Source organism: Artemia sp. Qi Xiang Cuo, chromosome 17, assembly GCF_049724085.1.
Source record: "Artemia sp. Qi Xiang Cuo chromosome 17, ASM4972408v1, whole genome shotgun sequence".
In the NCBI taxonomy this organism is placed as follows: Eukaryota; Metazoa; Arthropoda; class Branchiopoda; order Anostraca; family Artemiidae; genus Artemia; species Artemia sp. Qi Xiang Cuo.
Genome location: NC_142810.1, coordinates 33317716 through 33342277, shown reverse-complemented (window position 1 = coordinate 33342277; position 24562 = coordinate 33317716). Strand labels below are relative to the sequence as shown.

Below are 24562 nucleotides of genomic sequence, written 5' to 3'. Positions count from 1 at the left end.
GTATTTTTCAAAAACCCTTAACAAGTTTTTATGCTGATTGCCCTTCTATGGTCAAATTTATTATCTCCATATTTTTAAGAGGTGGGGGGTGTCTAATTTTTGCAAACTGTATTTTTTGAAATTATTTAAATTTCTCCGTCCAAAAGTGTTTATGTTAGAAAAGTACTGTATTTTTCAGTTGATTTTTAGCACAATTTTAATTAAGTTTTGCCCCGCATTTGGTAGTTTTCATTTCTTCCTAAAAATACAATTTTTACGACATACTGGTTACTGATTTTATCTCAGCTTTAACTACTATTTTATTTGCCAAAGAAAGAGAGACAATAATTCAGTTGCAAGGCTAAATAACTTTGAATTCGGTGCTTATTATCTGTGGTTTATTGATAAGCTTGAATCTGGGAGAATTACAAGAATGGATTTCTGTTTATTACTGCGACTTTTCTTTTGATGTGTAGAGCTATATTTTATTTTCAAAGAAAAAGTGGATACTGTTTAGTTTGTGTTAGGGTTCAACGGATTGGGATTTGGGTGGTTGGGTTGGCACAGGTGAAAACCAATTGTTTAAACTAGGATTCTCCTGTGCCAGTTCGTTTCCTAAGATCCAAAACATCGCTAGAGTTAAAATTATTATCTTGAACTACTGTGGTTTGCTTGTGACGATGAGGTTTAATTTGTGGCTTATTTTTAATGGATTTTGTCCTTGGCTTTTACCTTCTGCTAAGTTTTTAGGTTATAATTTATTTTTATATCGCTTTTCACTCATTTTGCTTTCTAAGCTTATTCTAAGTATTGCTTAAACCTTTATAGTGCTTCCTTAAAATTTCTTTTTTTTTCTTTTTACCATTTGTAACTAATAAAAAAAATATTATATTAGACTATAACTAATTATAATAAGATTACAGCTAGCTTTTACATGTCGTCGACTTAATGTAAACTCTTGCCGTTTTTCCCATTATAATAATTTTAAAATTCTTCAAAAACAATTTTTTTTCAAATTTGACTGGAAGTGCCACCTCAAAGGGTCAAAGGTCAGTAGATGCATTGCATGTACTTAACAACGAGATGCCAGAAGTGATTGAGCTCACTCCAAATTTGCTAGCTTCCAATGACCCTATTTCAGTAGACTAACCTCCTTCGTTTTTTTTTTTATATATATATATTATCCCCCCTAAATATATTTTTTCAATATGCAGATCAAAAGAATCGCCTTCTAATGCTGATTATAAATATATATAATTTAATTAGTTTCACAACACCTAATTATAAGTTACGTGGTCTTATTAATTTCTTTTATTAAACAAAGCCTAATTCCTTTTGACAAGTCTTGTCATTACACCGTCCGGGAAGTTTTATCTCGTATCGGAAAAAAAATTTTTGCAGGAAGCTATGATGTCACTTCAGGTTGGAGCTAATAATTTAGCTTCAGAACTTGACGTCCATAATTTTTACTTGCAATCTATATTGGAAGACCAACTTGATGTTATTTACATACCAATTAAAAAAGAAAATATAGATATTTCGTTAGAGACTCATTACTCGTTTTCTTTTTATTTATTATTTTTTTTTCCGTTATAATTGTTTTATTCAAATATTAGTCTGCTGGGGGCTACGCTGGTTTTGCCTTTCTTCATTTCCTGGTCTGAATTTTGGACTCCAAATTTTTGCTTTTCTTCTTTATAATATTTGCAAGTTTTTCCTTGGTCTCTATAGTGTGGTTTACAAGGCTCTGAGTTCGAGCGCGGTTTTGTTGCCTCGTCAAATATCTTTAATCTTTGTTTCTCCTGATGTTTCGCCTTTGTCATAAGTGTTTTAGCTACTTTTGCTGCTGACAAAGGAACTTGTTGCTGCCCCTCTGGTTTCTTGACTTTTCTCCATAATATTTCTCTTAAAGAGTGTTTTCTTGACGATGGCCCAGGTTTAGTGATATCGGTTTCTGTAGAAGAATTATCAGTGTCACATTCTGTTAGCTCGCGTCTTGTAGATGGCGTTTGTTCCAAAAGCTATTTTTCCGTTAAGACTGTAGGTGAGTCTACTGTATAAAGATCAGATAATTTATTGGTTCCTTCCAATTTTTCTTCCTCTGTGGATTTTACCCTTGGTTTATCACATTTTAAACCCTTATGTTGTGTTTGATTTTCTTCATCGCTAGTATCCGATGAGCATCGAATATTTCCCTTTTTCTCTTGTTTGTTGTGTAGAGTTTGTAGCCAAGACTGGGCTAAATACTCCTTCCACTCCTCCCAACTTTTGTGGTCATTAAAAAAAGGTCATAAAATTCATATAGTCTTGTGATATATACCGGTGAAACTGTTTGCTCTATTTCTTCGTCTGAAAGAATAGGTTCTGTTTTCCACGGTTTTGAAAAATATCCCTTTTTCATTCTATTATGGTGTACTACTTCTTCCTTTTCCTTATACTGATGCTTTAGAACATATGTTAAGTTATTTGGTAGAATTTTTATAATCCTTTAGGGTCCATCCCATTTCAGTTTTAACTTTTTTGTTCCTTCCAGGTTCGTTTTATACACATAAACCAAGTCTCATAAACAGTCATTTCTTTTATTTTTGCTTTTTTGGTCATAGAGGTCATTTAGTCTTTAGTCTGCACTTTTCTGGTTGCATTTATCTGGAGCCAGATATTTTTTCATGCACAGTTCAATCTCTTCTTTATGCTTGTCTAAGTTTCTTAATATTCTACCCGTTTGTGTATAATCTAAACAAATTATTGAATACCGTAAGTATTGCAAAAAAAATGGCGTTTCTTTTAAGGTACGTGAAAAAGCCGTAAATTATTGCAAAGACTACAAATGGTAAATGTTCATCCCAATTTTCATTTTCCTCTCTTGCATGTATTCCCAGCATGTAAGCTAATTCTCTATGCTGACGTTCAACCTTTCCATTAGCTGCTGCCATGTAAGACGAGGTAAACCATCATTTAACATCCAGATATTCTGTAATTTCGTCTAATAATTTGGCTCTAAAACATGGCCCATTGTCGCTAAGTAAAACTCTAGGGAAAATCCCGTGTTCCAGAAATAGGCGATTGACCAAAACTTTCGCAATGGTTTTTGTCTTTTCGTCTTTAATTGGAAAAGCGTATAAATATGAGTTAAAATAGTCGACTACGATTAGTACCCACCTTTTTCCTTTTCTGGAAACTGGTATACTTCCTCCTGTTCCCCAAATGTCTATTGACATTAATTCTCCTACCCCTGAAGGGGTGGGGTATTGACCTAATTCAGCTAATTCAGGGTCCTTGGTGGCGATTTTTGTTTGGCAAACTCTTGGCAGCTTTGTATGAAAGCTTTTACTTTTGAGTACATTTTTGGAAAATAAAAATTTCCTTTCAGTCTCTCCATAGTTTTTGCTTCTCCCATGTGACAGCCAATTGTTGCATGTGCCATCTGTAAAATTTCTCCTTCCAGAGATTTTGGAATTACTGGAATAATTTTAAAGTCAATTTTTCTATATTCTTGCGATGGTCTATTATATCTTACCAAAATACTTTTACGTTCGTCAAGATCGAAACGATCTAAGTCCTTTCAAAAAGTTTAAAGCGCTCTGACAAATCCGTTCCTATTGATAAAAAGGATTTCATCGCTAAACAAAAATCATCTTTATCTTGATGATTCGAAATATTTTCGTTAGACAGTATTTCTAGCCCTCCCAGTTCGTTCTGGATGGTTGTTATCAAATTTCCTTCCGTATCTGGATTTCGTGACAAATAGTCTGGTAAAATGTTTGTACGGCCATTTATATATATTGGGGTATATGAATATGCTTGCAGACGTAGACGTATCCACCGAGTCAGCCGGGCTGAAGTATTTTCCATCGTATGTAGCCAAATTAATGATTTTTGGTCTACACGTAAAATGATTTTTTTTCCAAGTAAAAATTGTCGAAAATATTCTGTAAAAACTACAACTGCCAAACACTCCCTTTCAACTGTCGAGTATTGTCTTTCTGCATCCGACAGTGACCTACTGGCGTATTGAACTATTGATTCTATTCCTTCAGCATTTATGTTTAATAATATGGCTCATATGCTGTACCCCGAAGCATCTGTTTGCAAACAGAAGTCTTGTGACAAATCTGGTAGTTTAAGGATTGGTGCCAGTAATAATTGCCTTTTTATTTCATTTAGCGCTTGTTTTGCGTCCGCTGGACATTCGAATTTACCTGATTTTTTCAAAAGGTTGCGCTATGGTTGCGTAATTTTTAATATATCGTCTGAAATAGCTTAATAAACCACAAACTGATCTGCAGCTTTTTTGATCTTTAGGAGGCTGTAGATTTTCTAAGACTGTAAATTTTTCTGGATTTGGTGAAATAGTACCTTGGTTTATCAGGTGTCCAAGAAAAACTAATCTTGGTACTACTATTTCTAACTTTTCTGGTTTTAATTTTAAGCCTGCTTTTTCAAACGTTTCCTGTATTTTTTTAAGTCCGACCAATTGGACTTCCAAGTTTTCATTAAACAGAATTACATCATCTAAATAAGCCAAGGAATCTTTTTTTCTTCCTAGTTTGGTATCTTTCAATACTAAATTCATTAGTAAGCTAAAGCAATTTCGACTAAAGTATAGTACAAACGACATACGCTCAAATGTTAACGTTCTTTCGTTGTCTAAAATTACTTTTGCCTTGTGCTTTACTTTTACATTTAAAGCGTTTTGCCAATATCCTGCTATTAAGTCAAAACTAGTGTAATATTTTGTACCTCCTAGCGAATCTAAAATCGTATCAATTCTTGGTAACTTCATCACGTCCTTACTCGTGACGGCATTTAGTGCTCTAAAGTCTATACATAATTTCCAGGTGTTATCTTTTTTCCTGACTATTACTAGTGGAAAACACCAATCGCTAACACCTTCTTTAATTATTCCCTGATCTTCCATTTCTTTTATTTGGTTTTCTAGCCATGGTTTTAAATGATAAGGTGTTTTATACGGTGACTTTTTGATTGGAGGGCCCTCTGTTGATATCTTGTGCGTGATTAAGTGAGTTAATCCGTAGTCCACTTTGTATCTTGCAAAAGTCCATTTAAAATCCCAAAGAATATTTTCCACCCTAGTTTTTACGTTTTCCGGTAAATGTTTTAAATCAAATTGTTGCAAAAAATCCGTTTTCGACATTCCATACTTTTCTTGTGGTTGCGGTTTTAATGAGGATAAATGTTCGTGGCTAGTGAAATTTACGCTTAATTCCGGACTGTCTTGAGATTTTATTGACAAATTTGAAATCTTTTCCACTGATCCAAGTTCTATCTGGTTCAGTTTTATTTCATTATTACTTAGATTTGATAGTTTTAAGTATGTTATACCATTTTCAATTTTTATAACTTGATTTTCTACGGAAATCATGGGCTATTCTTTTATGGTATATCCTCCTATCATGGCGTCCATGGTTTTAACCTTTCCTTCTTTTATATTTAATGTTGCTAGAACTTGAGCTGTAGTTCCCTCTTGCATGGTGATTTTTCCGCTTATTTTTAAGTTATCATTCAAATCGTCACTTTCGTTATCTGTTGTTACGCAAATTTTCCTATTATTTTCATTTGCCTGGTTTATGGTTATTGTATCAGATATGGGTTCCCATACGGTCCTATATTTTCTGATGGCATCTACTCCTAGAATACAAGGAAATGGTAGATGCTTGCATAATATTACTGTTACTGTTATTTCTTTATCCCCTGTACTCAATTTCAATGGACATTCTCCCAAAATTGTCAGCTTGTGCCCTGTCACTGATGTCAGGGTATTCTGGCATCTGCTTACGTGATTTTTGACACTAGGAGGAAACCTCTTAAAAACTTCCTCTCGAATTAATGATTTAGATGCGCCTGTATCTAGTAAACATGGTAAATTTTGAAAACATTCAATTTTGAAACAACGCGAAATCGGTAGACTATTATTATTTGCATTTGTAAAAATATTCTAAACTAAATAGGGGTCTTTGTAAGGAAACAGTTCTGTCGACCCTTACAGGCTGGTATATCCGTTTAAATGCCCACTGTTTGGCCAAAAGTTTCTGGGATTATCCTGGTTTTCTTCAGCTTTGCTATTTTGACCCTGGGTATTGCTAACCGTTTGCCTCCTAGGCTTAAATTCGGGAATTTTATTATCTGTTTGTCAAGTATTATTTTTTCCCTGCCTTCCTAAACTTCCGCTCTCCAGCGCTTTGAACTGGTGTTTTGTCTTTTACGTCTGGCCTTGTTTGCGTATTCTATGCCAGCAATCTGCTGCATAATGGTTTGGTTTGCTACAATAATAGCAATAAAATTTTCTCTTAAATTATTTGTTTGTTTCCTGGTTACTTCTAAATATTTTTGATCTGTCCTTGTTGGTTACCCAACTATCTGTATTTGGTGGGGGAGGGTGCCCATATTTTCTATAGTTATTAGCTGTTAATCTCTCAAGGTCGTGGACTCTGTCAGCTATCTCCCTAGACGGCGACCCTCGGCCTCCGTCGCGCCTTTTTGGTTACGATTTGGCTCCTGAAAGCTCACCCTTTTTTGTCTCCTTTCGTATTTTTTATTTTCTTGGGCTCCTGTGTTATTTTCTTATATCTGATCAAATTTTTTTATAGCTGCGTCACTTTTTACCTCTGTTTCAACTACTATTGTATCCTGCTCTACCTTTTTAGGTTTCCGCGATAGTATTAGTCTTAAATCCTTTTTTGGTAACCCTTGGGTAAAAGTATGTAGTTGTACTTTCTGTACCGTCTCGTCATTTCCGCCTTTCTCTAATTGTAAACACACGGATCTACAAATTTTGTCGGCATATTTCCTGATACTAGTTGAGGTATTGAATGTTAATACCTCGTTTCTTAACCTCTTGGAGATGCTTGTCTCTATGAATCTTATTTTAAAAGATTCAATTAGAGGACTGATGTTCTTGGGCTCTTTTTCCTTATTTGTCTCAAAATGTTTAAGGGCGCTTCCCTTTAATCTGGCTGCCACGCATTGCTTTTTGACCTTATCCTCAAACGATTCAGTTAGTTAGTCGAAAATTTTTAATTTTTCTATAAACTCATCTACATCTGAATTTCCCGCGTATTCTGGTATAATTTTTGCAATTTCAAGTACTGTTGATAGGGAAGTCATTTTTTCTCTGGTAAAGCCATTTTATTTCAATCTACTATTTTTATCTAGCCTTCTCGACCCAGTTTTTCCAGCGACCACCAGTTGTTGTGATGTGATGTGTATTTTATGTATTTGGGTGTAGTTTTCGTAGATGCCTTTATTCTCCCTTTATAGGGGAGATAAACTCTGGCCCTAAGGTAATTTAACTTTGGTAGCGTGCCTTAGGCTATGACCGAACTAATGAGGCGTACCAGCTGGGTATGTTCGAGGGGCTAAAGGTAGATCGTAGAGAGCTTGTCTAAAACAAAATACTTTTATTCATTTAACATATAGTAATAACCGGATATATTCTTTCTATTAGGACTGGCTGTCCCAAGTAGACTACAGTTCTCAGAAACTACAATAATATATAATAAGATACTTAGACACTTACAATGATAAGACAAGATTCCAAGGTATTTCTAAAAACAACGGACCAGAGGTCAGTCCGGCAAAAAGTTAGTATCAGTCACCCCTTCCGATAAAAATTTATCTTTTATACAATTTTATCAACCACACCTTCCCACGTAATCGCTAGGAAGTAGTAATTTCTCAATTTCCCGTTAAACAGATCTTGGCAGGATATAATCCTTATCTTAATAAAAAGTGGTATTTCAAAACTTCATATTTGCGTCTTATATATTTTTACTAAATTAATAATTAACTAAATTAGAAAGCTTTACCACATGTGGCGTTACGAGGAACCAATGGGGAGACCTAGATAAACGAGGTGGTCAACTGCTCTCACTATAGTTTCACCAAGCGCTATAAATGACCTTGGCTAAAACTGAGATTTAAGACGTCATCTCCATAACAAACTAGAGACATATTGAATGAACATTGAATCAGAGATGGAGGGCAATGGTCTTGAGCATCCAACACACAATTATGAAAAAGATTAGGAGAAGAAGCTGCTCCTTGACGTTCATCTTTCAAGCAAGGAATGAGTATATTTACAGGAAACAGGGGTCATGTTTGTATCCAAAGGTAGTTGCAGACGAAAACATAATTGAGGGTACATATCTGGAAGACAGTGAATCACTGAGGAATCCAGTCCAGGTTTGGCCGCTTTGAGGAGTATAACTGGGTGGATGAGGTAATAAAACGTGCGTCTGATATCTTGAATAACGAGAATTAGAATTCTCCTGAGGATTTGGTGTAAATTGGTGTATTGGCTACAACTGTGTGGTTATCAGCACAACGTATTCCCCATTGGAACCAAAACTAGTGAGGTAGAGTTTAACATGACTGTTCAAGGGCAGATCAGAAAAGAAGCTAGAAGACTTTGGAAAAGGAAATCGCATTCGTAATAGGTCGAAATGATGAATATTCTGATTGTTTGATTTTCCTTTTTTGGGAATAAGGATAAGGTTTCGATGCAAATAAAGAGGGTAAAATTTCCTCTGTAAAAATGATCTGCATTAAAAGTACCAAGCGTTAAACTGATGCCTCCCCACCAAATTTTAAATGTAAAGCGCTGATATGCACAATACCATTAGATGATCTTGGCTTTAAATGCCTGATGAAATCTTCAATTCATGCTGCACTGACAATGACCTCTCTATTGGACTTGTAACAAGGGAATTGTTTAACTCAGTTTCATAAAAGAGTTCAAGGTACTGATCTGGAGCAGCAAGTTCGGATTCATAGTAGGCATACCATTCCTTATCAGGAATGTCAGCTGTAGAGAAAGATGAGGGAGACCTACTTTTATGAGAAATAATTCCAAAAAGAAAATGTTTGTCTGATTTAGCGCGTGTTGAGTTTGCGTTTAATAGGTTCCTACAATAAAGGGTGAGAGCCTTATGAAATTCTATCTTTGTGTAGAGACGAACAAGCTTCACAGCACCAATCAATGGACAACCGCAATCCTTCCAAAGATTGAAGTAAAATTTTGGTTTTAAGCAACGAGATGAGAATTCAAAGAACAGCCTGGAATGATTCCCTTACGGTTTTTTTGAAGCGAGACAGCTTGAATCTTGACAAAACGACGAGCATGGTTAATTTTGGCTGCATACATATTTGGGCAAAGTCTCGTGTCTTTTTTTGGCAATTTGATTGATCTTTGCAAAAGGTGGAAAGGAGCTGATTACTTAGAATTAAACCTGTACAAGAAGCCAATGAATCAGAATTGATTTTAGCCCAATTACGATGGATTATTATCCGAGGAGGAGTCTCATAGTTATTCTGTTCTTTGATACCGCAGAGTTCAAAACAGGATGTAATAGGGAGATGGTCAGATAATTGATAGTCAGAGATAACCTTCTCTAGTTTAGAGAGATTTTGGGACACAGCAGCATAATCTAGATTAAAAGTTTGAGCAGAATTGTGTACACATGTAAAATTACCATCTTTCGCAAGAACGCTAAACAAAGTTGTTATCATTGACGTACGATCCGATTGATGAGTCCTAATTTCCGCGAGGTCATAATTAAAATTACCAGCAATTACGCAGGGCAAGCCTATTCGCTTTATCCGAACATGAACCAAGCTTTTGAACAGAAAGTGCGTATAATTTATCAGATTTATCATTACCGTAAAATGTTGGCAGATACACATCAATGATGATACAATTCTCAACCCCAATTGCAAGAAAACAATCACCCGTCTCGAATAAACTACAGAGGACATCTGAAAGTACGAATAATAGTCTTCCCCTCCTCCCGATGGTGTTTCCCCTCCTACTGAAGATCCTAAGGGGCCCACAGAATGCTGAAGCACTTTTAGCTTAATTAAATTCACACTAAGCTAAGTAATAAAATACACTTGAATAAAGGAGAATTTCTAGAAATAGAGTCAGTTAGCTTAAGTAGTCTGTTCTAAAAATCTCCCTTCCATTTTACAAGTAACACAAGTTGGAATTTTCTTGGACAGGTGACCAGAGGTGGACTTGTGGTTACTTGCTCTGTATCTCGAACATAAGGTTGGCTTCTTACAGTTCGCTGTAGCATGACTAGTAACATAGCATTTAAAACACTGGTGAGGGAAAAAAAGTCTTGCACGGGGAAGTGCTCCTATCCAACTTTGATTGAATCCCTTAGGAATCTATCAAGCTCATTTCGAGATTGACAAATTTTTCTTGGACTTGTCTTTATCAACACTTTTGGCGAGTAATATGTTAATCAGATGTAAATAATTTCTGAAATTAAAACCCGTTTTTTTGCTTAATTTTTCGTAAATGTTTATTAGAGTTCTGTTTTTAGGCACCGGGTTTGAAGCGTGTTCTGGTTCTCTGTGTTTAACCCAGCCAAACTTTAAAGTGTTCTCATCTTACGAGTTCCAAGCATGTTGGACAAGGGTTCTTCAAAATTGCAACACGCCAGAATACTATGGTTAAAGACGGGTTCTGAGAAAACTCAAACCCATGTTGAACACCGCACTCAAGACGATAATCTGCACAACTTGTGTCAAACCCGTGTTGGATGTGGGTAGTTTGAAAACAGAGCTTAGAAACGACAAGCTTCCACTCCCCTTGGTTTCAGCTGAGTTTGCTTATTGTATACAAAATATCTATAGTAGGATACAAAATATCTATGAAGGTTTTTCCCTCTGATGACCTTCTTTGGGAGGGTTCTTGAGAACCACCGCACAAGATGCTTTAGAGGTGAAATTTGACGGATTTTACTGTTCTTCTGGTTCAGCTTGAGACAGTATATCAGTTTGAGGTAATATTTAGTGTGACAAGTTTGTAAAGCTTGCCAAATTTGGTATTAAGGAAATAAATAGTTACTTATCTCATTCCTAAAGGTGGATTAGTTCACTCTACCCCCACCTCTAATAGATCAATATCAGCCCACTTTATGTATTCCCATTATATTCTACTATAGTAAACATAAACATTTAAAACTAATAATGTTGCTCAGTCAAGAAAAAAAGAAAGGTGTTTTTTTTTTAATATAATAGAAATGTATAAAAGTGGGCTGTATATTTATATATTAGGGAGGGGGTGGGAGTAAAGTAAAGCAATGCAATTTTAGATGTGAGGTAAGTAAGTATTTATGATTGTTTTAAAGCAGTTTTCAAACTTTTTGAGGGGTTTTCTTCAAATTTTCCCCTGATCTACACCTTTAGCACATTCTAGATGAGGGGCTTTCTACTCTCTTGGAAAGTGGGTGAGTTGAGTGAAAAACTTTCAGTAATGAGTCCAGATTCTCAGTTACACTCTGGGAAGGTGGTTACAATTTCCTGTCCCTGTTCCTTTCATATTTTTAGGGATTTGAATATTGCATTGAAACCATATGTGTATCTGTCTTAACTTAAAAAAAGAAAGAAATGGTTTGTCTCTTGTTTTGAGCTATAGCAGGATTTTTCTTTGGGTTTAAGAGACATTTTCTAAATTCTTTAAAACTATGAATTATGATTTTACTAGGCTATGAGTCGCAAAACATTTTCTTTGTTCTATAATTATGCTGTTGATCTTTTTCTGGAAGTTTCACCTTTATACCATAAAGTTTATTCAACCTAATTGAAGGTCTGTGCCCTTTGAAGGGGAGGAGGTAGAGATAGGTGCTTCAAAAGAACTTCCCAGGAAACAGTTTAGGCTCTAAACCTATTCCTGAAAGTTTCATTCACCTCACTAAAGTACTTTCTGCAATAACAAGAAGCTGCTCATCTAGATCTTTATAAAAATTTGTATTTAAGCTGATCAGATTTTTGACTTACTTCCAGTGTGAGTGCATACCCCCCCCTCCTGTGTGTAGATAAAGCCCTATGTTACTTAGGCCTAAAATTCTTCCACAAAATAAGTTTTTCAAAGAAAAGTAAAGAACTTCATTAAACCAAAAATGAGCAGAAATAAAAATCGAATTATATACCAAGCGTAAAACTACCACAAATGCCCATCAATAAATAAATGAAACCCAAAACAAACAGAAACTATATAAATAACCGAGTCAAACTCAAAACGAGCAAAAATTTGCATGAGCATGGCTGACAACCCCCATACCTCTTCAACACCCGAACATAATTTGTGCTTAACTGGAAAAATACGTTTTATTTGTTTTAACTTTGATAAATTGAAAATTATTAAGACTTTAAGGAATAAATATCAGCATATGTCAATTAAACTGACACTGCACATTTATTTGTATTTTTTTCAGTAAAATGCAAATTATGTTCTGGTCTTGAGAAGACATGGGGGTTGTCAGCCCTACTCATGTTAGTTTCTGCTCGTTTTTGGTTTAATTTATTTATTGATGGGGATTCGTGGTAGTTTTACGCTTGGTAGATTATTCGATCTTATGTTTGCTCGTTGCTGGTTTCATGGAGCTCTTCACTTTGCTTTAAAAAACTTATTTTGCGGAAAAAGTTTTTAAATTAATTTATGTTCGTTTTTTATTGACACAGTGTTTTTCACGGAAAAGAAAATAATATTTTATATCTTTTTGTTTTTTTTTATCTAAGAATCCATTGTTGGGCTTGCTTTTTGGTATACTGGAGAAACATTTCAACAATTTTTAACAACACACTCTATTGAAAATCTTGACAAAAGTATTATTGTTTAATTTAGCTCTATACCTCCTGTAATTAACCTAAAAAAATAAAACTTAATACGATTCCAAAAAAATTCCATCCGTGCTCTTTGACAACGTGGATACACTTATGCCCTTTTGATTTAGTTAAATTGTCAACTTCATACCCTCAGTTTTTCTTGGGATATTGCTGAGATTCACTACCAGTATACACATCGTGCCTTTTCATTTTGTTTTAAAGCAACATTTAGCTGTAAAGCATAATGGGAAAGTTGCATAACTGGGGGGGGGGGGGAGGTTGACATACCCATTATCCCTAGAGACATAGTTACTAGGTTGTTCAACAATACTGAACAAAATGGCTGTCCAAAAATTTTGATTAGATGTGTTTAGAAAATAATGGGCTAAGGAGGAAGGCTGCTTGCCCTCCAATCACTTTTGACTGTTAAAAAGGGTATTAGAGCTTTTAATTTCCTATCAAATCAGCTCTTTTAAAAGTTTCAATGATTTTACTAGCTAATATCGCGCAACGCTGCCTATTATATTGCTTATATGTCCTTTTAAAAACCTGCACGCATATAATATTTTGTTTAATTAAAACTCGCCTTAAACGTTCCCTAAATGTTTCACCTTAATACCCTTAACGTCATTAGTTACAGATACCGGAGAAGTAGTGTTAGAAGTATACATGTAGTGTCTTCGGGTTAGTTCAAAATCTGTCACAACTTACCATGAAAGATCTAATTGAACAATATACGCAGCTCCTGAGATGTTGCTTTGTCACTCTTTTGACAATCTACATGTTCATAGATACTTTTGATTTAGGTTAACGTCTGCCTAAATATTTCATGAAAGCTTCAACTGAATTGATTGAGCTTCAAATTGAAACTTAATACCATCAACCGTTCCTGAAGCATTGCTGATAGGTCCTCTTAACAACCTGCATTGGCATAGTATTTTTCGATTTAGTTCAATACAGTTTCAATATTGCCCAAAATTTTTGAATTAATACCCTTAGCTTTAGTATCAGTAGTAGTAGCACCCGTAGTAATAGTAGTAGCAGTAGAATTAATAGTAGTATCCTAGCTTTAGTAGCAGTGGTAGTAGTAGTTTTAGCATGAGTAGAAGCAGTACCATTGAGATGCAAACATTGTCTTTTGGTTAGTTCAACATCCCTCATAACAAGCCCTGTAAATTTAACACATATTAACACATTAAAAGTGCTAATATGGCCTACTCTTGAGTGTTCTACCTTACTCTTAATATAAGAAATCAAAAATATTTTGTTTTATTAAACTTTCTGTTTAGGGTCATAATAACCAGCGACAGAGTAGATCCATGGAGAAAGCACTGGACGAACAAGACCCCTTTTTGGCATAAAGATGATGTAAATGACTTCTTGTTCAAGCATATTGATAAACTCACTGAAGGAAAACAGGGTTTGAAGTTTTTTCTACCATTGTGCGGGAAGACAATTGACATGAGATGGTATGTAACTGAAATATTAAATATATAAGTCTCTATATATATAATAAAGATTTTACGAACAGAAATTGCAATAAATAACTAAGTCAAACTCAAAACGAGCAAAAATTAGCATGAGTAGGGCTTACAACCCCCATACCTTTTGAAGACTAGAATATAACTTGCACTTTAATGAAAATAAAATACAGCTTAAATGTTTTCACATTTTTTACATTAATAAATAAAAATATTACAAATTTAATTAGGCTAATAAATATCAGTATACGTATATTAAACTGACAATCCATGGTCATTTCATTTGACAATCCCAAAGTGCAAATTATATTCTCGTCTTCAGAAGGCATGGGGGTTGTTTGCCCTACTCATGTTAATTTTTGATCGTTTCATTTATATATATATATATATTCATTTGTTTCACGAGTTTCATTTATATATATATATATATATATATATATATATATATATATATATATATATATATATATATATATATATATATATATATATATATATATATATATATATATATATATATATATATATATATATATATATATATATATATATATATATATATATATATAGAGTAAATATAAATGTTTTTACTTTTATATTGATTGATCGATGCTGATTTGTGGTAGTTTCACGCTTGGTTGATTATTTGATTTGATTTTGGCTCATTTTTGGTTTAATGGAGTTCTTTACTTTTCTTTGAAAAACTTATTTTGTGGAAAAAGTTTTTTTAATTAATTTATGTTCGTTTTATACTGGCATTGTCTTTTCAGGGAAAAAGAAAATAACACTTTAAATCTTTTCGTTTTTAAAGAATTAATTATTTGGCCTGTTATTTGTTCGCTAAAGAAAAACTTCAATCAGTTTTTAGCAAAATACGACATAAGATAAATCTAGACACTGAAATTAGTGCTTGATTCTCGTTCACGCCTCATCTAACTGACCTGAAATAGAAAACATAATAACATTTGCAGAAAAATCTGTTTAGTCTACTTTCTTTGTTAGCTTGGATACACTTATGCTGTTTTGATTTGATTTAATTTTAAGATTAGAAATGGGAGGGTCGGCGTGGGAGGGTGGCAGTGGAAGGGGGATTAGTTGCCCTCAAATCACTTTCGACTATTAAAAAGGGCATCAGCCCTTTCTATTTTCAATCGAATGAGCCCTTTTCGAAGTTCCCACTACAATTCCTTCGATACGAAGGGCACTGGTCTAAACAACATCAACAACAAAAAATAATACATTAGAACCACTTTGATCTTTACTATAAAAATGCCAAGCCTTCCAATCACTTTCGAGTATTAAAAAGGGCACTAGGCATTTCGATTTCCAATCGAGGGAACCCTTTTGGAAACGAAAACGCTTTCTCTAAATACCTTATATGCCCCCAGAGCGTGAATTACAGCCCTTACTATAAGGTCTGTTGGGTGGTTTTTATCCTCTAAGAATGAATTTCAAGAAATTTCAACTACGTTAAACAAAATGGCTATCTCAAAATTTTGATTGGATGTGTTTGGGGAAATGGTGGGCGTGAGAGGGGGGTAGTCGCTCTCCAATCACTTTTAACTATTAAAAATGGCCCTAGCCCTTTCAGTTTCCAATCAAAAGAGCCCTTTTGAATTTTCTACGACCAAACTTTCAATACAAATCTTATATGCCTCCAGAGTATAACTTACAACCTTGCCCTGAGTGCTGGGGGGATGTCATTCTCAAAGACCTAATCTCCAGAACTTTCTACTACGTTGAACAAAATGGCTAGTAGTAATCAACATTATACTTTGCCGCCTTTACGTTCCATCCGGTTTTTCTGGTAGGTAATTCTGATCTATAGGTCATTACATCTTTCTTTGCCAAGAGATTTACGCAATTAATTAAACCTGTATTATAAAACCAGCGCGTCTTGTTTCGAGTTTTAACGGACAAGTTTTTGAAAGCAGACAGTTTTTTTTTTTCTTGTTTAGCATTTGCAAAAAAGGGGTAATTAGTGAGTGGAAAATTTTTTAATGCTTTTACAATCGGAGATGTTTGATTAACCTTTGCAAAAAAAGGGGTAATGGGATTTGTGAATTGGAGGAGATGCCATGATTATGTACTGTATAATACACAAGTCATGTTTTGGAGCGTATTGTCAATTTAACGAGAAATGACTGAAAAGTGTTTTGAGGGAGATGGGTTGCATGGAGGGTTGAGTTGCATGAGAGTTCAGTTAAAGGGGATACAGTTACACGGGGGTTTCGGTTATACAGGGTGTCAGTTACAAGGGGGTCCAGTTGCACGGGGGCCGAGTTAAATGGGGATTGAGTTCCACGAGAGTAGTGCTTTGTCGTGGTTTAGCTTGTCACAGTTTTAAAAGAGCTTTACGGGGATTGAGAGACTCAGTTGCCTGATTCCTTGTTGTTTTTATGTTAGTTGTTGAATATATATTAGTTATTTTTGTTGTTATTTTTTATTTTTTTTATCTTTTAAAAGTGGTTTAAGGGGTTTGTGAGACTCAGTTGCCTGATTACGTGTGGTTTTTCTTTACTTAGTGGTCATTAAAAAAGAAATTTTTGTGTTAAATAAGTAGTTTTTCTATCTTTTAAAAGAGCTTTAAGGGGATTGAGAGACTCAGTTGCCGGATTCCGTGTGGTTTTTCTTTACTTGTTGGTCATTAAAAACGAAATTTTTGTGTTAAATAAGTAGTTTTTGTATCTTTTAAAAGAGCTTTAAGGGGTTTGAGAGACTCAGTTGCCTGATTCCGTGTGGTTTTTTTTACTTGGAGGTCATTTGTTGTATCTTTTAAAAGAGATTTACATGATTTGAGAGACTCAGTTTCCTGATTCCTTGTGATTTTCCTTCACTTAATGTTAAATAAAAAAGAATTTTTTGTTTTAAAAAAGTATTTTTTTTATATTTTAAAAGATCTTTAAGGGGTTTGAGAGACTCAGTTGCCGGATTCCGTGTAGTTTTTCTTTACTTGGTGGTCATTAAAAACGAAATTTGTGTGTTAAATAAGTAGTTGTTGTATCTTTTAAAAGATCTTTAAAGGGATTGATAGACTCAGTTTCCTAATTAAGTTTGTTTTTTATTTACTGGTTGGAAATTAATATATATCGATTTTTTTTTAATTATTATTTTTTTTATATTTTAAAAGAGCTTTACGGGGATTTACAGACTCAGTTGCCTGATTCCATGTGGTTTTTCTTTACTTGGTGGTCATTAAAAACGAAATTTTTGTGTTAAATAAGGAGTTTTTGTATCTTTTAAAAGAGCTTTACGGGGTTTAAGAGAATCAGTTGCCTAATTCCTTGTAATTTTCCTTTACTTAGTGGTCATTAAAAACGAAATTTTTGTGTTAAATCAGTAGTTTTTGTATCTTTTAAAATAGCTTTAAGGGGTTAGAGAGACTCAGTTGGCGGATTCCGAGTGGTTTTTCTTCAATTTGTATTAATTAAAAATTAAATTTTTGTGTTAAATAAGTAGTTTTTGTATCTTTTAAAAGAGCTTTACGGGGATTGAGAGACTCAGTTGCCTGATTCCATATGGTTTTTCTTTACTTTGTAGTCATTAAAAATGAACTTTTTGTGTTAAATAAGTAGTTTTTGTATCTTTTAAAAGACCTTTTAGCAGATCGAGAGACTCAGTTGCTTTATCCCATGTGGTGTTTCTTTACTTGATGGTCATTAAAAATGAAATTTTTGTGTTAAATAAGTAGTTTTTGTATCTTTTAAAAGAGCTTTAAAGGGTTTGAGAGACTCAGTTGCCTAATTCCGTGTGGTTTTTCTTTACTTGGTGGTCGTTAAAAACGAAATTTTTGTGTTAAATCAGTAGTTTTTGAATCTTTTAAAAGAGCTTTAAGGGGTTTGAGAGACTCAGTTGCCTGAATCCATGTGGTTTTTCTTTACTTGGTGGTCATTAAAAACGAAATTTTTGTGTTAAATAAGTAGTTTTTGTATCTTTTAAAAGAGCTTTACAGGGTTTGAGAGACTCAGTTGCCTGATTCCGTGTGGTTTTTATTTACTTGGTGGTAATTAAAAACGAATTTTTTGTGTTAAATAAGTAGTTTTTTTATCTTTTAAAAGAGCTTTAAGGGGTTTGAGAGACTCAGTTGCCTGATTCCGTGTGGTTTTTCTTTACTTGGTGGTCATTAAAAACGAAATTTTTGTGTTAAATAAGTAGTTTTTGTATATTTTAAAAGAGCTTTAAGGGGATTGAGAGACTCAGTTGCCGGATTCCGTGTGGTTTTTCTTTACTGGGTGGTCATTAAAAACGAAATTTTTGTGTTAAATAAGTTGTTTTTTTATATTTTAATAGATCTTGAACGTGATTGAGAGAATCAGGTGACTGATTCCTAGTTGTTTTTATTTACGTTTTTGTAAATAAAAAATAAATTTTTGTGTTAAATAATTAGTTTTTGTATCTTTTAATATAGCTTTATGGGGCTTGAGAGACTCAGTTGCCTGATTCCGTGTGGTTTTTCTTTATTTGGTGGTCACTAAAAACGAAATTTTTGTGTTAAATAATTAGTTTTTGTATCTTTTAAAAGAGCTTTACGGGGTTTGAGAGACTCAGTTGCCTGATTCCGCGTGGTTTGTCATTACTTGGTGGTCATTAAAAACGAAATTTTTGTTGTAAATAAGTAGTTGTTGTATCTTTTAAAATATCTTTACGGGGTTTGAGAGACTCTGGTGCCTGATTCCGTGTGGTTTTTCTTCTTTTCAGTAAAGACACTTGAAATCGTAAAAGTGTTTTATTCAAACTTTTTTAAAACTTCGAAATTTTTCAGCTTTATTTATTTTTTTCTTTTTGTACATTACTTAAAATGTCAAAATATGCTTACAGTTCTAATAATTGCGCTCTGTGATTGGTCAGAGACTTGATGTGACTGTCCTACTAGTATTCTATGACAAGTTATTCATACTACCTAATCTATTGAATGTATTAAATCTGTATTTTTTACACAGTGGAACGTTAAACACATAAGTCATATCTTTAAAAAAATAAGTGAAGATGGAGCATTTTAATAAAGTGTGTTTACATAACAAGGTTATTGCAGCATTGAATGCTGACAAAGAGAAGTATTTAAACTTTGAAACAAGTACAGGTGGTAGCACTATTGGAAATGTATGCATGCATTGTCATGACAGTAAGGAATTAAATTTCTTTGGAATACCGAAAAAATTCGACTCTTATGTTGGTGGTTATGCGAGATTGAGATCTCCAGAGATGATTGCACTCAAAGAGAATGCCAACATAAAAATAATCATTGATGATAGAGGACAACTCCTTGCTACTGTTGCAGGTAACACATTACCTACTGATACATCCAATCGTCACATTTCGGGTATTAGCATTCAACGGAAGATCAATAAAAGAAATGCATACTCTTATAATAATATAGTAAAAAATATCTTGTATAAGAGAATAAAATTTTAAATGTGTAAAAATAATTTTATAATATACAGTTAAATTTAAAGAAAAATAAAAAGTTCATTGTAAGAAAATATAACGATGGAATATAAAGATGAATCGATGAAAAACAAAGCACCAGCAAACGTTACTTCCATTGATCAAACAGTCATTGAACCAAATAATACCAAAGACGAAAAGCATATTGAGACTGTTGATGAGACACAAGTAAAAATTGTGTATGACTCAAAATGGAATAATGATTATTCTACTTATTACGAACTAAGAAAAGACAATAGCTATAATATCAAGAGAGAACATGGTGAACTATTTTATGGAACAGATTCAAAATGTCCAAAGTTAATCATTGATATTAATAATGTATCATAATATATTTTTTATATTAATATTCTACATAGCATTATTTCATTAAAAATATATTATGCATTACATTGTTATGTGTTCATTATTTTTAGAGTAAGCTAGCATATCAAACGTTTAGAATGTCTAATAAAACGTCGGAGATGTAAGAAAAGGAATTTGCATACATCTATTGTCAGACACATGGGAACAAATTCTTTCTTGAATTCGCCTCCTGGATAAATAAAAAAAGAATTTTCATTCAAGAAATTATGACGAAATTCTAAGTAAGCAACAAACTCTTTCTTGAAGTTACCTCATTGATACACAATGCAGAAATTTCATTTAAGAAATTATCAAAAATTGTAAGTAAGTAGCAAATTATTTCAAAAATATGTTAATACGTTTAATCAATACATATCTTTAAGCTTAACCCGCCTTTATTCTTTAGAATAGTTTTATTCATTTCATTAAATTATGAAGAAATTGTAAGTAAGTAACAATAGCTTTCTTGAATTCGCTTCCTGGACACAATACAGATATTTAATTCAAGATATCATAATAAAATCGCAAGTAATAGTCTTTATTGTTTTCACCTATTGGATACACAATACTGAAATTTCATTCAAGAAATTATGAAGGAATTGTAAATAGGTAACACACTCATGTTACCTCATAGATACACAATGCAGAAATTTCATTTAAGAAATTATCAAAAAATGTAAGTAATTATCAAAGTCTTTCTTGAGTTCACCTCCTTGGTTAATAGAAAAGATCATTGAATAAAGAAATTTGGAAAAAATTGCACGTAAGTATTAAATTCTATGTTGAATTCTCCTGCTTAATAAACAAAAAAAGACATTTTATCAGAGACGATATGACAAAATTCCAATTAAGTAACAAACTCTTTATTGTTTTCATGACTTATCTACACGATGTAGAAATTACATTTAGGAAATTAGGAAAAAGGTTTCAGTAGGTAGCATTTTGTTTCTTGAAGTCAGCTCTAGGATACACAATACGGAAATTTTATTTAAGAAATTATGAAACAAAAAAAATTTCTTTCTTGAAGTCAACTCTTGGATACACAATACGGAAATTTCATTCAAGAAATTATGAAAATATTTGTAAGCAAGTAACAAACTCTTTTTGTTTTCACCTCTTGGATATACAGTACAGATACTTCATTCAAGAAATTATGAAAAAATCGCAAGTAAGTAACTTTTTTTTTATATTTATCAAAAAAAATTTTAACTTAGATACACGATGTAGAAAATAAATTAAAGACATTAGGAAAAAATTCTCAGTAAGTAACAATTTCTTTCTTGAAGTCAACTCATGGATACACAATACGGAAATTTCATTCAAGAATTTCATGACTTAGATACACGATGTAGAAATTTGATTCAAGAAATTATGAAAAAATTCTCAGTAAGTAACAATTTCTTTCTTGAAGTCATCTCGTGGATACACAATGCGGAAATTTCATTCAAGAAATTATGAAAATATTTGTAAGTAAGTAGCAAACTCTTTATTGATTTCACCTCTTGGATATACAGTACAGATACTTCATTCAAGAAATTATGAAAAAATCGCAAGTAAGTAACTTTTTTTTGTCTTTATCACAAACAATTTTCACTTAGCTAAATGATGTATAAATTTAATTCAAGAAATTATTGAAAAATTCTCAGTAAGTAACAATTTCTTTCTTGAAGTCAACTCTTGGATATGCAATACGGAAATTTCGTTCATGAAATTATGAAAAAATTGTAACTAAGTAGCAAATTCTTTCTTGAATTTAGCTGTTTGACAAACAAAAAAGACATTTCGTTCAAGAAATTATGACAAAATTCTAAGTAAGTAACAAACTCTTTATTGTTTTCACGAGTTAGATATACGATGCAGAAATTAAATTCAAGAAATTATGAAAAAATTCTCAGTCTAAGTAGCAAATTCTTTCTTGAATTCACCTGTTGGATAAACAAAAAAAACATTTAGTTCAAGAAATTAAGACAAAATTCTAAGTAAGTAACAAACTTTATTGTTTTCACGAGTTAGATATACGACGTAGAAATTAAATTCAAGAAATTATGAAAAAATTCTCAGTCTAAGTAGCAAATTCTTTCTTGAATTCACCTGTTGGATAAACAAAAAAAACAAAAAAGACATTTCGTTAAAGAAATTATAACAAAATTCTAAGTAAGTAACAAACTTTATGGTTTTCACTAGTTAGATAAACGATGCAGAAATTAAATTCATGAAATTATGAAACAATTCTCAGTAAGTAACCATTTCTTTCTTGAAGTCAACTCTTGGATACACAATACGGAAATTTCATTCAAGAAATTATGAAAATATTTGTAAGTAAGTAACACACTCTTTATTAATTTCACCTCTTGGATATACAGTACAGATACTTCATTCAAGAAATTTTGAAAAAATCGCAAGTAAGTAGCTTTTTTTCTCTTTATCACAAACAATTTTCACTTAGCTACACAATGTAGAAATTTAATTCAAGAAATTATGAAAAAATTCTCAGTAAGTAACAATTTCTTTCTTGATGTCAACTCTTGGATACACACAATACGGAAATTTCATTCAAGAAATTATCAAAAATATTTGTAAGTAAGTAACAAGCTCTTTATTGATTTCACCTCTTGAATATACAGTACATATACTTCATTCAAGAAACGTGATTAAACACGTTTTGAAACTACATGCTATTTGTATGCCTTTCCTTGGCACCTTTCCAAACGAGCGGGGATTTCCCACTGGTTCCTACACATTGCAAAAAATTGAGCAGTACGAAAACTCCACGTTTTCAACCAGACTGGTTTTTTAGGGACCAATCAGGAGAGATATGCAAAGTCGACATAGCTTTATTTCATTTTTTTAAGGTTCATTTAGACGAGGTTACGTGCGCGCACGTAACCTCGTCTGGTTTTTTAGGGACCAATCAGGAGAGATATGCAAAGTCGACATAGCTTTATTTCATTTTTTAAGGTTCATTTAGATGAGGTTACGTGCGCACACGTAACCTCGTCTAAATGAACCTTAAAAAAATGAAATAAAGCTATGTCGACTTTGTATATCTCTCCTGATTGGTCCCTAAAAAACCAGTCTGGTTGAAAACGTGGAGTTTTCGTACTGCTCACTTTTTTGCAATGTGTAGGAGCCAGTGGGGAATCCCCGCTCGTTTGGAAAGGTGCCAAGGAAAGGCATACAAATAGCATGTAGTTTCAAAACGTGTTTAATCACGTTTCTTGAATGAAGTATCTGTACTGTATATTCAAGAGGAGAAATCAATAAAGAGCTTGTTACTTACTTACAAATATTTTTTATAATTTCTTGAATGAAATTTCCGTGTTGTTTGTATCCAAGAGTTGACATCAAGAAAGAAATTGTTACTTACTGAGAATTTTTTCATAATTTCTTGAATTAAATTTCTACATCGTGTAGCTAAGTGAAAATTGTTTGTGATAAAGAGAAAAAAAGCTACTTACTTGCGATTTTTTCATAATTTCTTGAATGAAGTATCTGTACTGTATATCCAAGAGGTGAAATTAATAAAGAGTTTGTTACTTACTTACAAATATTTTCATAATTTCTTGAATGAAATTTCCCGTATTGTTTATCCAAGAGTTGACTTCAAGAAAGAAATTGTTGCTTACTGAGAATTTTTTCATAATTTCTTTAATTTCATTTCTACATCGTATACTAACTCGTGAAAACACTAAAGTTTGGTACTTGCTTTGAATTTTGTCATAATTTCTTGAATGAAATGTGTTTTTTGTTTTTGTTGTTTATCCAACGGGTGAATTCAAGAATGAATTTGATACTTAGAATGAGAATTTTTTCATAATTTCTTGAATTTAATTTCTACGTCGTATATCTAACTCGTGAAAACAATAAAGTTTGTTACTTACTTAGAATTTTGTCATAATTTCTTGAACGAAATGTTTTTTTTGTTTATCCAACAGGTGAATTCAAGAAAGAATTTGCTACTTAGACTAAGAATTTTTTCATAATTTCTTGAATTTAATTTCTATGTCGTATATCTAACTCGTGAAAACAATAAAGAGTTTGTTACTTACTTAGAATTTTGTCATAATTTCTTGAACGAAATGTCTTTTTTGTTTGTCCAACAGCTAAATTCAAGAAAGAATTTGCTACTTAGTTACAATTTTTTCATAATTTCATGAATGAAATTTCCGTATTGCGTATCCAAGAGTTGACTTCAAGAAAGAAATTGTTAATTACTGAGAATTTTTCAATAATTTCTTTAATTAAATTTCTACATCATTTAGCTAAGTGAAAATTGTTTGTGATAAAGACAAAAAAAAGTTACTTGCTTGCAATTTTTTCATAACTTCTTGAATGAAGTATCTGTACTGTATATCCAAGAGGTGAAATCAGTAAAGAGTTTGTTACTTACTTACAAATATTTTCAAAATTTCTTGAATGAAATTTCCGTATTGTGTATCCAAGAGATGACTTCAAGAAAGAAATTGTTACTTACTTAGAATTTTTTAATAATTTCTTTAATCAAATTTCTACATCTTTTATCTAATTCTTAAAACTCTTTAATAAAATTTCAGTATTGTGTATCAATGAGTTGACTTCAAGAAAGAAATTGTTACTTACTGAGAATTTTTTCATAATTTCTTGTATTAAATTTCTACATCGTGTAGCTAAGTGAAAATTGTTTTTGATAAAGAGAAAAA

The 24562-nt window shown here is 32.7% G+C and overlaps 1 protein-coding gene across 1 annotated transcript in view; it reads left to right on the top strand.

The window, feature by feature from the left end:
* Window positions 1-3776: 3776 nt before the first annotated feature.
* LOC148942123 (putative thiopurine S-methyltransferase) overlaps window positions 3777-24562 on the top strand; it is a 60326-nt gene continuing 39540 nt past the window's right edge. The window contains exons 1-2 of the mRNA XM_089103235.1: window positions 3777-3820; window positions 13902-14081. Of these exons, the coding sequence (XP_088959361.1) occupies window positions 3777-3820; window positions 13902-14081 (224 nt within the window). The remainder of the gene's footprint in view (window positions 3821-13901; window positions 14082-24562) is intronic.